At 39.1% G+C, this 12,478-nt stretch overlaps 1 protein-coding gene across 1 annotated transcript in view; it reads left to right on the top strand.

Annotated features, from left to right (window-relative positions):
- Window positions 1-12,478, top strand: part of LOC130722294 (uncharacterized) — a 39,505-nt gene that overhangs the window by 25,815 nt on the left and 1,212 nt on the right. The window contains exons 24-33 of the mRNA XM_057572978.1: window positions 5,790-6,193; window positions 6,270-6,699; window positions 7,078-8,376; window positions 8,733-8,993; window positions 9,076-9,366; window positions 9,447-9,905; window positions 10,535-10,966; window positions 11,114-11,392; window positions 11,516-12,064; window positions 12,181-12,381. Coding sequence (XP_057428961.1) covers window positions 5,790-6,193; window positions 6,270-6,699; window positions 7,078-8,376; window positions 8,733-8,993; window positions 9,076-9,366; window positions 9,447-9,905; window positions 10,535-10,966; window positions 11,114-11,392; window positions 11,516-12,064; window positions 12,181-12,381 — 4,605 coding nt within the window. The remainder of the gene's footprint in view (window positions 1-5,789; window positions 6,194-6,269; window positions 6,700-7,077; window positions 8,377-8,732; window positions 8,994-9,075; window positions 9,367-9,446; window positions 9,906-10,534; window positions 10,967-11,113; window positions 11,393-11,515; window positions 12,065-12,180; window positions 12,382-12,478) is intronic.

Genomic DNA, 12,478 nt, shown 5'->3' with positions numbered 1-12,478 from the left:
ATGAAGTAGTAGCTATGGTCAGAAGTGAAGAAAGCAGAAGGGGAGTAATGCTAGAAACCCCAACTGTGGAAAATTCAGCCATGAAAGCTTCTGGGGTCTCGGCCATGATAGCAGATCAGAAAAAAGGGGGAATAAGCAATATGGAGAAGAAAGGTGAAGGGGTGTGGTGTACCAACTGCAACAGGCCTCGCCACACTCGTGAGAATTGCTGGAAGCTGTATGGAAAGCCACCTAGTAGAGAGTGGGGGCCCCAAAACCGAGATAGGGAGTGGGGAAAAAAAGGAGACAACACAAGAAAGGGAGGACATGCGCACGTAGCTGCTAGAACCAGTGAAGAAAATAAAGGAGGATTGATTCAACTTAACCAGGATGATCTAGAGAAAATGAGATCGCTCCTCAACAAGTTGGATAAACCAACAGGTAGTTGTTCTCTAGCATATTCAGGTACGTTTGGTGAGTTTCCTTTTTCTTTTGGACTTAATGCCTCAGATAAACAATATAACCAATATTGGATACTGGACTCTGGGGCTACTGACCACATGACACCCCTACCTAAACATTTCTCCTCTTACACCCCTTGCCCTAGCAATAAGAAAATATCCACAGCAGATGGCACTCTGATGACTGCAGCAGGTCAAGGAGAAGTTGAAATAAGCCCATCCAAAACCCTTAAAAATGTCCTTCATATCCCTAAACTATCCGTCAGTCTGATTTCTATAAAAAAACTCATAAAAGACCTATCATGTATTGTTGTTTTTTATGACGATGCTTGTATACTGCAGGACAAGCACTCGGGGAGGACGATTGGACATGCTAGAGAATGGAATGGCCTTTATTACTTGGACAACCCGAATCTGCCACTAGACCTACAAAATTGCAAGTCTTTTTTCTCTGATTCAATAAAGACCAACAAGGAGAAGGTCCTCCTACATCATTGTCGTCTTGGACATCCTTCCTTTAGAGTTATAAAATTGTTATTCCCTTCCCTTTTTAGCAAATTAGATGTGGAGAGTCTTCATTGTGAAGTGTGTGAGCTTGCTAAGCACAAGCGTGTACCTTTTTCAATTAGTAATAATATGAGCACTTTCCCCTTCTATTTAATTCATACTGATGTGTGGGGTCCCTCAAATGTCCCAAATGTTTCTGGTGCCCGTTGGTTCCTTACCTTTATAGATGATTGTACTCGGGTCACATGGGTTTTCTTACTAAAACAAAAGTCCGAAGTCAGCTCTGTGGTCCAACATTTTTTCTCCATGGTAAAAAATCAGATTGGTGTTAGCATTAAGAGGATCAGATCCGATAATGCCAAGGATTACTTTAATCATGAGCTTATTTCCTTTTTTCAAAAGGAAGGTACCATTCATGAATCATCTTGTGTCAAAACACCTCAACAAAATGGGATTGCTGAGAGGAAAAATGGGCACCTATTAGACCAAACTCGGGCTCTTCTTTTTCAACATAAGGTTCCTAAAAGGTTTTGGGGGGAGGCTGTTCTCACTGCATGTTATTTAATTAATAGACTACCTTCAAGTATTGTAGCCTCAAAAAGTCCTATGGAGGTTCTGTCCTCTTTCTATCCTAATGTGTCCACATCCAATCAACTTGTTCCAAAAATATTTGGGTGTGTATCTTTTATCCATGTCCACAGTGGTGATAGAGGTAAACTTGATCCTAGAGCCTTAAAATGTGTCTTCATAGGATACTCATCCACACAAAAGGGATATAAATGCTATCACCCACCATCCAAAAAATTCTGTGTCCAGAGATGTCACCTTTTTTGAGCAAGAAAGTTACTTCCACCAAGATCATCTTCAGGGGGAGAATACAAGAAAGGAAGATGATCTCCTTATGCTCCCTGACTTAAGTTTAGGACCAGAAGTAGGGACTAGAAGTGTAACAACTTCTGAGAAGGAGACAACTTCTGGGAAAGAGGCTCAACCCACTAAGTCCACTCAAGATGGAGCTGATGCTGATGTAAGATTTGGGAAAAAGCTGGTTTATTCAAAGAAGACAAAGGCCATTCCAGAATCTGTCCATGTCCAAGAATCCAACCCAACATTACATGAGGTAACTACCCTTGATCCTTTAATCTCCACTGAATCAACCTCTGATTTCCAAACTGTACAGGAACCCGAATCCAGTTCAGCACCACTCCATGAGGACATAGATATTCCAATTGCTCTTAGGAAGGAGACTAGGAAATGTACCACCAAGCCACTTTACCCTCTAGCCAATTACATATCCTTTAAAAACTTCTCACCAACCCATAAAGCCTTCCTCACAAGCCTAAACACTACAACCACACCTACCTCCTTATCTGAGGCATTGACTGATAGGAAATGGAAACAAGCCATGGACTTGGAAATGGAGGTATTAGAAAAGAATAGCACCTGGGATTTGGTTGCTCTCCCAAATGGGAAAAAACCAGTAGGATGCAAGTGGGTATATACTATAAAATACAAGGCTGATGGATCCATTGAGAGATATAAAGCAAGGTTAGTAGCTAAGGGATTCACTCAAACTTATGGAGTGGATTACATGGAAACATTTGCTCCAGTTGCAAAAATGAATACAGTTAGGGTGATATTATCTCTAGTGGCTAATTATGGTTGGAACTTGCAACAATTTGATGTTAAAAATGCATTCCTCCATGGAGAACTCGAAGAGGAGATTTACATGGAATTGCCCCCTGGATATGGTGGAAAAACCACTGCCAACACTGTTTGCAAGCTAAAAAAGGCATTGTATGGGCTGAAACAATCACCACGAGCATGGTTTGGAAGGTTTACTAAAGTTATGATAGGTCTGGGCTTCAAACAAAGTCAAGGAGACCATACTCTGTTCATTAAACACTCTAAGTCAGGGGGAGTAACAGTGTTACTGGTTTATGTGGATGACATTATAGTGACAGGTGATGATGAGGAGGAGCAACAACTGTTAAGCCAACATCTAGCCAAGGAATTTGAAATTAAGACCTTGGGAAAATTGAAGTATTTTTTGGGAATTGAAGTGGCCCATTCTAAAAAGGGAATCTTCATATCTCAACAAAAATACATCACTGATTTGTTGAAAGAAACTGGTAAGACAGGATGCAAGCTTGCAAGTACACCAATTGATCCAAACCTGAAGTTGGGAAATGCAGAAGAAGATACTGCAGTTGACAAGGAAATGTATCAAAGACTAGTTGGTAGACTGATATATTTATCTCACACTAGACCTGATGTTGCATTCGCTGTGAGTCTAGTCAGCCAATTCATGCACCAACCGAAGGAGGTTCACTTACAGGCTACACTAAGAATTGTGCAATATTTGAAAGGAACCCCAGGCAGGGGAATTCTGTTTGAACGGAATAGGAGTGTAAGTCTTGAAGCATATACAGATGGAGACTATGCAGGGTCGATTGTGGATAGGAGGTCGACTACAGGATATTGCACTTTCCTTGGAGGGAATCTTGTGACTTGGAAGAGTAAAAAACAAACTGTGGTGGCTAGATCCAGTGCTGAAGCAGAGTTAAGGGCAATGGCACAAGGGATATGTGAACTATTTTGGCTGAAGATCATCTTGGAAGACTTGAGAATAAAGTTGGATGAACCAATGAGACTTTATTGTGATAACAAATCTGCTATTAGCATAGCTCATAACCCAGTGCAGCATGATAGAACCAAACATATTGAAGTTGACAGTCATTTTATCAAAGAAAAATTAGATAGTGGCCTGATCTGCACTCCATATGTCTCCTCACAAGACAACCTTGCATATATTCTAACGAAGGGGCTGAATAGCAACAACTTTGAGAAGTTTGTTTTCAAGCTGGGAATGGAGAATACCTATTCACCAACTTGAGGGGGAGTGTTAGAATCTGTTATATTAGCTGTATTATTTCTGTCAGAATCAGTGTATTATTAGTTGTCTTACTTCCTTATTTAGCATATTGCAATTATAGTGTATGAGGGAAATATCCCTTAATCATAGGGATCTGATTGTATAGGTGTTATTGTATTTCCTAAAATAGCTTTCTAGCCTTGTATATATGACTGATGTATTCTCAGCATAGTTTAATGAAAATCAATTCATTCTACCCTAATTCTTGAGAACTTCTAATGTCGAATCGGGATCAACTAGGACAGAAATAAAGCATTGGGTCAAACTCTTCTTTGGTGTCAAGGTAAAAGCTATGAATAGTCATCGACTCCCGGCAAAGGGTAGAAAAGTGCGACTTATTATGGGACATACAATGCATTACAGGCGTATGATCATTACGCTTCAACCGGGTTATTCTATTCCACCTCTTAGAAAGAAAATAACTTAAATCAAAATACTTAATAGCATGGCGATACATTTATACAAAACTTCTACCCCGAGCACACGCAATCGAGCCGTAGACAGTCAAGTGAAATCCAATCCACGAAATCGTTTGATCTATGGACTACATCGTTGTAGTAAAGGTCGTAATGTCAGAGGAATCATAAGCGTCTATACCGTAAAATCGATTTTTGACGGAATGATAAAAACATATATGGGAAAATCGTAACCATAGAATACGACCCTCATTGAAATGCATACATTTGTCTCATACACTATGGGAATGGTGAGAAAAGATATATTTTACACCCCAGAGGGGCTATAATTGGAGATACCATTGTTTCTGGTACAGAAGTTCCTATAAAAATGGGAAATGCCCTACCTTTGAGTGCGGTTTGAACTATTGATTTACATAATTGGGAGTAACCAATTAGGTTTACGGTGAAACCTAGAAATCGATCATTGATCCAATTTGAGTACCTCTACAGGATAGACCTCAACAGAAAACTGAAGAGTAACGGAAGCAAATGATTGAGTTCAGTAGTTCCTCATATAAAATTACTGACCCTATAGATATAGTAATATGGAGAAGACAAAATTGTTTCAAGCACCGACAGAACCAGAAGCGCCCCTTGTTTCAAAGAGGGAAGGACGGGTTATTCACATTTCATTTGATGGTCAGAGGCGAATTGAAAGCTAAGCAGTGATAATTCTAAGGGATTCCTCCGGGAAAAAATAGAGATGTCTCCTACGTTATCCGTACTATGTGGAAGTAGCAACGTAATTTCATAGAGTCATTCGGTCTGAATGCTACATGAAGAACATAAGCCAGATGAAGGAACAGAAAGACCTAGGGTGTAGAAGATCATAACATGATTGATTCAGCAGATTTGGATTTCTATACGCCCTTCCCGATTAAGGTCGTAATCCCGATTTGACAACTATGATCATAATATAACAACCTATCTTATCCTAATATATCATCACAGTAATAGCATACCATATCTGAAATTCTGAATATATATCAACACTGCTCATTATCCTGTTCCTATTTTTTTAAGTTAGGATACATGCTAATTTCTGTTTTCATCTTCTTTATACGGCTGAGTGCTTGATTATAAACTTCTTAAGTTTACTTTTGTAACACCTGGCCTTTGGCCCCACGTTTTCTTGGGTGAGTGAGGAAAGGTGACCAGTAGGCATTGATTTATTACAAAGAAGACTTGACTCTATTAACTATATCATGCTTGTTCTTTTTGGCAATGCAGGCATTTCCCTTGCCCATTTTCTGCCCCTGATATATATATGTTTGTCTGACTATAATATACTATGTGTATATGTCAAATCAACTCTCTTGAGGCCATTCCAGTGTCGTTTCACATATCTTGCCTTATTGATTATGTGGTTTTTTCTGGTTTTAATTTTAACTATAACAGTTTTGTTTGATTTTTTCTGTTTAATTGTTTTTATATTTTGTCCACATTCAGGGTCAGAGAACAGATCCAGATTCAGCTGTCACGTCTTCTTATCAAGATGCTGATGTTGGAGCAGTGCTAGTTATTACAAATCTGAAATCCATCTTTAAACTTATTTCTGATAGAGTGATGGTTGGTCCTGAGTGCAAGCGGTCTGTATCTCAAATATTGAATGCTTTGCTCTCAGAGAAAGGTATTGATGCAAGTGTCCGTCTTTGCATACTTGATGTGATTAAAGGGTGGAGTGAAGATGGAAATTCATTCACATCAAGTGCCTTTCTTACTCCGAAGGAGATAGTTTCTTTTCTACAGAATCTTTCACAAGTTGATAAACAAAACTTCACACCGGTTTCTCGGGAAGAATGGGACCGGAAATATCTTGAACTTCTTTATGGGACTTGTGCAGATTCAAATAAGTAAGTAGTGCATCTTAAGTTTATCTGTGCTATGCTTGGACTGGATTGTCTTAGATTATTTTTTATTGTTTTCCAGATACCCTCAATCCCTGCGTGACGAGGTTTTCAAGAAGGTGGAAATGCAGTTTATGCATGGCTTACGAGCTAGAGATCCTGAAATTCGGATGAAATTCCTCTCTCTCTATCACGAGTCTCTTAACAAAACTCTTTTTGCCAGGCTTCAATTTATTATTCAAATTCAAAACTGGGAGGCTTTGAGTGATGTCTTCTGGCTCAAACAAGGTCTTGATCTTCTCTTGGCAATATTAGTCGAGGATAAACCTATTGCTTTAGCTCCAAATTCAGCCAGTGTTCAACCACTTCTGGTTTCAAGCTCTCTTTTGGAATCATCTGGGATGCAGAACAAGGTTCATGATGTGTCTGAAGAAACTAAGGATGCTCCACTAACGTTGGAGACCCTTGTGTTTAAACATGCCAAGTTTCTTAACAATATGAGCAAACTCCAGGTAAACCAACTGATGCTTAATGTTTAGAGCATTGTGATCAGTCACATTTGAGGTCATATCGCGTATATTTTTAGTTTGTTGCCCTTGTTATTTTATTACATGAAGAATTGGTCAACAGATGGTGGTGGCGAACTTGTACTATTATATGGAGTATGGAGAACTTGTTGGGCTTATAAATATTTTTTTTATGGATCAACATTTTGTTTTGGTTTTTTTTTGGGGGGAGAGGGTAGCATTCTACTTCAAGTTTGACAAATTGTCAAAAAGTACTACAGTCCCATCCCATCACTGTTTATCTGTGACACCTGTTGTAAATAGCCATGATGCAGTTTGTGGCTTTACAGTTTTCAACATACATGATGTTAACCATTTTTCCAGGTGGCTGATCTATTAATTCCATTGAGAGAGTTTTCCCATACAGAAGCTAATGTTGCATACCATTTGTGGGTTCTGGTATTTCCATTAGTCTGGGTTACATTAAAAAAAGAAGATCAAGTAACACTTGCTGAACCAATGATTACTCTTCTGTCTAAAGATTACCATAAGAAGCAGCAAGGCAGCAGACCAAATGTAGTGCAAGCATTATTAGAAGGACTTCAGTTGAGCCATCCTCAACCCAGAATGCCAAGTGAGCTCATTAAATATATTGGGAAAACGTATAATGCATGGCACATTGCACTGGCTTTGCTTGAAAGTTATGTTATGGTGCTCCCTACTGATTCTAAATTCTCTGAGTCTCTGGCTGAGCTCTATCGTTTGCTCAATGAAGAGGATATGAGGTGTGGGCTGTGGAAGAATAAATCAGTCACTGCAGAAACCAGGGCAGGGCTTTCTCTTGTTCAGCATGGTTACTGGCGCCGTGCTCAAAGTTTATTTTATGATGCAATAGTAAAGGCAAGACTAGGAACGTATAACAACACTGTACCTGGGGCTGAGATGCGTTTATGGGAAGAGCAATGGCTATACTGTGCGAGTCAACTTTGTCATTGGGATGCATTGGCAGACTTTGGCAAGAGTACTGAGAATTATGAAATTCTGCTTGACAGTCTTTCGAAATTGCCTGATTGGACATATATGAAGAAGCATGTCATTCCTAAAGCTCAAGTGGAAGAAACTCCAAAACTTTGTTTGATTCAAGCATACTCTGCTCTTCATGGAAAAAATTCAAATGGTGTGGAGGATGCTCAGAGCATGGTGGGTAAAAGTGTTGATCTTGCTCTAGAACAATGGTGGCGGCTGCCTGACATGTTTGTTGATTCCAGAATTCCCCTTCTGCAGCAATTCCAACAAATAGTTGAAGTTCAACAGTCAGCTAAGATTCTAATTGAAATTTCTTCTGGAAATAAACTCTCTGAAAGTTCGGTGGTTGGTGTGCAGGGAAACCTTTATGGCAATCTGAAGGACATCCTAAAGACTTGGACACTCAGAACTCCAAATAAATGGGATCGTATGTCTATTTGGTATGATTTGCTACAGTGGAGGAATACAATGTATAATTCTGTCATAGAAGCTTTCAAAGATTCTGGTGCCACAGATTCAGAACTTCATCATCTTGGGTACCGCAACAAAGCTTGGAATGTCAACACGCTTGCTCATATTGCTCGTAAGAAAGGACTGTTTGATGCTTGTGTCACCATACTTAAAAAATTATATGGCCATTCAACCATGGACGTGGAGGTATTTAACTACTTTCGTTTTAGTAAGGGTTTGACAGAGGACTGTTTCCCTTTTTGTCGGTATTTATTTGAAGCATTTTGAATTATATTGCCAAATGTCTTTGGTGTGACTTCAAACTCATCTCATGGACAATTCTTCTCATGGTTTTGTGACCATCATATGCTAAGTTTTGTTTTTGATTAATCTGATGATATTTGTACATCATATATAGGCATTCTTTACAATATTTGCAAATGTTATACAAATAGCAGTAGGATATCTAATTTATTTTCTGATGTGTTCTTTTTCTAGTTACAGCAAACTGATTTTTAGGAACTCATATAAGATGTTTCTGTTCTGCTCGTTATGCTTTACAGGAGGAATTTGTTAAGTTAACAGAGAATGCAAAGGCGAATTTGGAAACCAAGGGAGAACTCACAACCGGTCTTAATCTGATAAACAGTGCTAATATAGAGTGTTTCACTGCCAAGCACAAGGCTGAAATTTTCCGTCTGAAAGGAGATTTCTTGTTAAAAATGAAAGACTCTGAGGGTGCTCATGTTGCTTATTCAAATGCCACTTGTCTTTGTAAAAGCTTGCCTAAGGGATGGATAAGTTGGGGAAACTATTGTGACATGGTAACCAATGTTATATGTTTTTTGCATTGTTTTATGACTATTAACATGAGATCTGTACTTATCCACTATCGACTTTGAATAGGCATACAGAGATACTCATCATGAACTTTGGTTAGAATATGCCGTCAGCTGCTTCTTGCAAGGTATAAAGTTTGGTGTGTCCAATTCAAGAAGCCATCTTGCTCATGTTCTTTATCTTCTTAGCTTTGATACTCCTAATGAGCCTGTTGGAAGAGTATTTGATAAGTTATATGAACAAGTACCGCATTGGGTTTGGCTCTCTTGGATCCCACAGCTCTTGCTCTCTCTCCAGAGGACAGAAGCTCCTCATTGTAAACTTGTTCTTCTGAAGATTGCAACCTTTTATCCTCAGGTAAGTGACATTTTCATTTGTTCATTCTTCATTGCAAAGTAGACCCTAGATAATCTTGAGTTTCTTCTCCTGAATTCCAGGCTCTGTATTATTGGCTGCGCACATACTTGCTGGAACTGCATGATGTTGCTTATAAATCTGAACTTGGTAGAATAGAAATGACACAGCAAACTGGTACTAGTGGAGGTTCTCCTGGTGGACTTGCAGATGGAAATTCAAGACTGCAAGGTCCAGGTGGGAGTGCCTTATCATCTGATATTCAAGTTCACCAAGGCTTCCAGTCTGCTGGAGGGATTGGATCTCATGATTTTAGGAACTCTCACAGGCATGAATCTGCAGGTGCAGAAAGCAGCATGCACAATGGGAATGACCAATCATTCCAGCAAGGTTCTGCAAACCTCAATGAAGGTGCTCTGAATACTTTAAGGCATGCTGGTGCTTTAGGTTTTGTACCTTCAGCTGCTAGTGCTTATGATGCTGCAAATGATATAATGGAGGCCCTTAGGGGAAAGCATGCTAACTTGGCTAGTGAGCTCGAGGTGATCATTCAGAATTTTCAAGTTGCTTTTGTTTACTTTATATAGAAAACATATGCAACCTCACCATCCCTACCCCTTCTCGTGGCTCCACTCACAGAAAAGGGGTTGCTCTTAGTCTCAGGGAAATGATTATATAGATATATTGAATGGACCTATGAATAATTGTACCGGACTTTCCGATAATGGGAACACTAAGGACTCAGGCACATGAAAACAGATATGGTAGTGTAAACTTAGATATGTTGCAAAATCAGATGAGGATCCCCTGCAGTCTTAAAAGTAACCGCAGGGTGTGCAGTTAAGAATCCAACTATTTATGATTAACTATTTTATTAATCAATTAATATTATTTAATATTTTGAAGGAGGAGATCCCTGCAGTTTGTTTTTGAACTGCTGAGGATCCTGATCCAGCAAAATCTGTACTTCCAAGAAGCTCATTTTAGTATTTTACATGTTTTTTGTAAGAAGTGATGTTTCAATGGATTGAACTTGCACCATAGGTTAAACTATTTGTATTTGCCTGTATGGTAGGAATTGCACCAGTGTATCTGAGAATAAGATTGGGATCTTGTGTTGCTTAATCTAAAACCCACTTGGATGATGATGATGAACAATTTCATTTTACAGGTTTTGCGAACAGAAATTGGTGCAAGTTTTTTCACTCTGCCTGAGGAGAGGCTTCTGACAGTGGTGAATGCCTTTCTGCGCCGCTGCTACAAATATCCAACAGCTACAATGGCAGAAGTTCCCCAGTCTCTCAAGAAAGAGCTCTCAGATGTTTGCAGGGCTTTCTTTTCAGCAGATGCTTCAAATAAGCATGTTGATTTTTTGAGGGAGTACAAACAGGATTTTGAACGTGATCTTGATCCAGAAAACACTGCCACTTTCCCTTCTACCCTCTCTCAACTGACCGAGCGGTTGAAACAGTGGAAAAATGTTCTGCAAAGTAATGTCGAGGACAGGTTTCCAGCAGTATTGAAACTAGAAGAAGAAAGCAGCGTATTGCGGGACTTCCATGTTATTGATGTTGAAGTTCCAGGCCAGTATTTCACCAATCAGGTGACTGCTTCTGAATTTATTTTTCAAAAATTGCCAAAATTTTATTTTATATCTTGTGTATATTTTTATATTTCATATCAATGGTAGTTAGATGAGAGAGAGTGAGAAAATATAATGATTCTATTTATTTATTTTATTTTGTTCCAGGAAATTGCACCAGATCATACTGTCAAGTTAGATAGGGTCGCAGCTGATGTTCCAATTGTGCGGAGGAATGGGAGCAGTTATCGGCGTTTGACTCTGATTGGCTCTGATGGTTCCCGACGCCATTTTACTGTCCAGACGTCTTCGACTGTCAATACTATAAGTGATGAGCGCATATTGCAGCTTTTTCGTGTGATGAACCAAATGTTTGAGAAGCACGGGGAATCAAGACGCCGTCACATAGGCTTTCACACTCCAATAATTATTCCTGTTCAGTCCCAGGTACACATCATTGTTTCTTCTTTTTCCTTTACTGTTACTTGATTGGAATCAAGACTACTAATACTTCAAATAGACCTACTTTGTACTTATCCACTGATCCTGCTTGAAATACTTTCTGGACAGGTTCGCATGGTAGAAGATGATTTGATGTATTGTACGTTCCTTGATGTCTATGAGAATCACTGTACGAGGAACAATCTTGAGGAAGATCAGCCAATAACCTTTTTCAAGGAAAAGTTGAACCAGGCTATAAATGGACAAATATCACCAGAAGCTGTTGTCGATCTCCGTCTGCAAGCCTATAATGAAATAACAAAATTTACGGTTGGTGACAACATCTTTTCACAGTATATGCAAAAAACTCTACAAAGTGGCAACAATATGTGGGCTTTCAAGAAGCAATTTGCCATCCAGTTGGCCCTTTCATGTTTTATGTCCTTTATGTTACAAATTGGTGGGAGGTCTCCGAACAAGATTTTGTTTGCAAAGAACACTGGAAAAATATTTCAAACTGATTTTCACCCTGCATATGATGAAAATGGACTGATCGAGTTCAACGAGCCAGTTCCATTCAGGCTAACAAGGAATATGCAAGCATTCTTCTCTCATGGAGTAGAAGGTCTTATTGTACCATCAATGTGTGCAGCTGCACAAGCTGTCGCTTCACCTAAGGTGAGAAGAAGAAATACACACCCGCATGCTCCCACGCCCTTATTAGCCTAATATTGTAGATAGTTCATGCAATGCAAGACTTCCAATTGATTCTTTCTTAAATTTATCTATTGCAGCAAAGTCAACATTTGTGGCATCATCTTGCGATGTTTTTCCGTGATGAGCTACTGTTATGGTCTTCGAAAAGATCGCTTGGGATTCCCATTGTTTCTATGGCTGCTGGTAGCCTTATTGAGTTCAAACAAATGGTTATTTCAAATGTGGAACATGTTGTAGAAAGGGTTAAAGGAATAGCACCACAGAGATTTTCTGAAGAGGTGAGCAAGTAATAAAATAGTGTTCATTGTTCAGTTTTCTGATTTTTTTTTTCTTATTTTGCTCTAATTTAATACGAAATTCTGAGATCAGGTTTCC

Source organism: Lotus japonicus, chromosome 6 (genome assembly GCF_012489685.1).
Source record: "Lotus japonicus ecotype B-129 chromosome 6, LjGifu_v1.2".
NCBI lineage: Eukaryota > Viridiplantae > Streptophyta > Magnoliopsida > Fabales > Fabaceae > Lotus > Lotus japonicus.
This window is presented reverse-complemented; position numbering and strand designations above follow the sequence as displayed.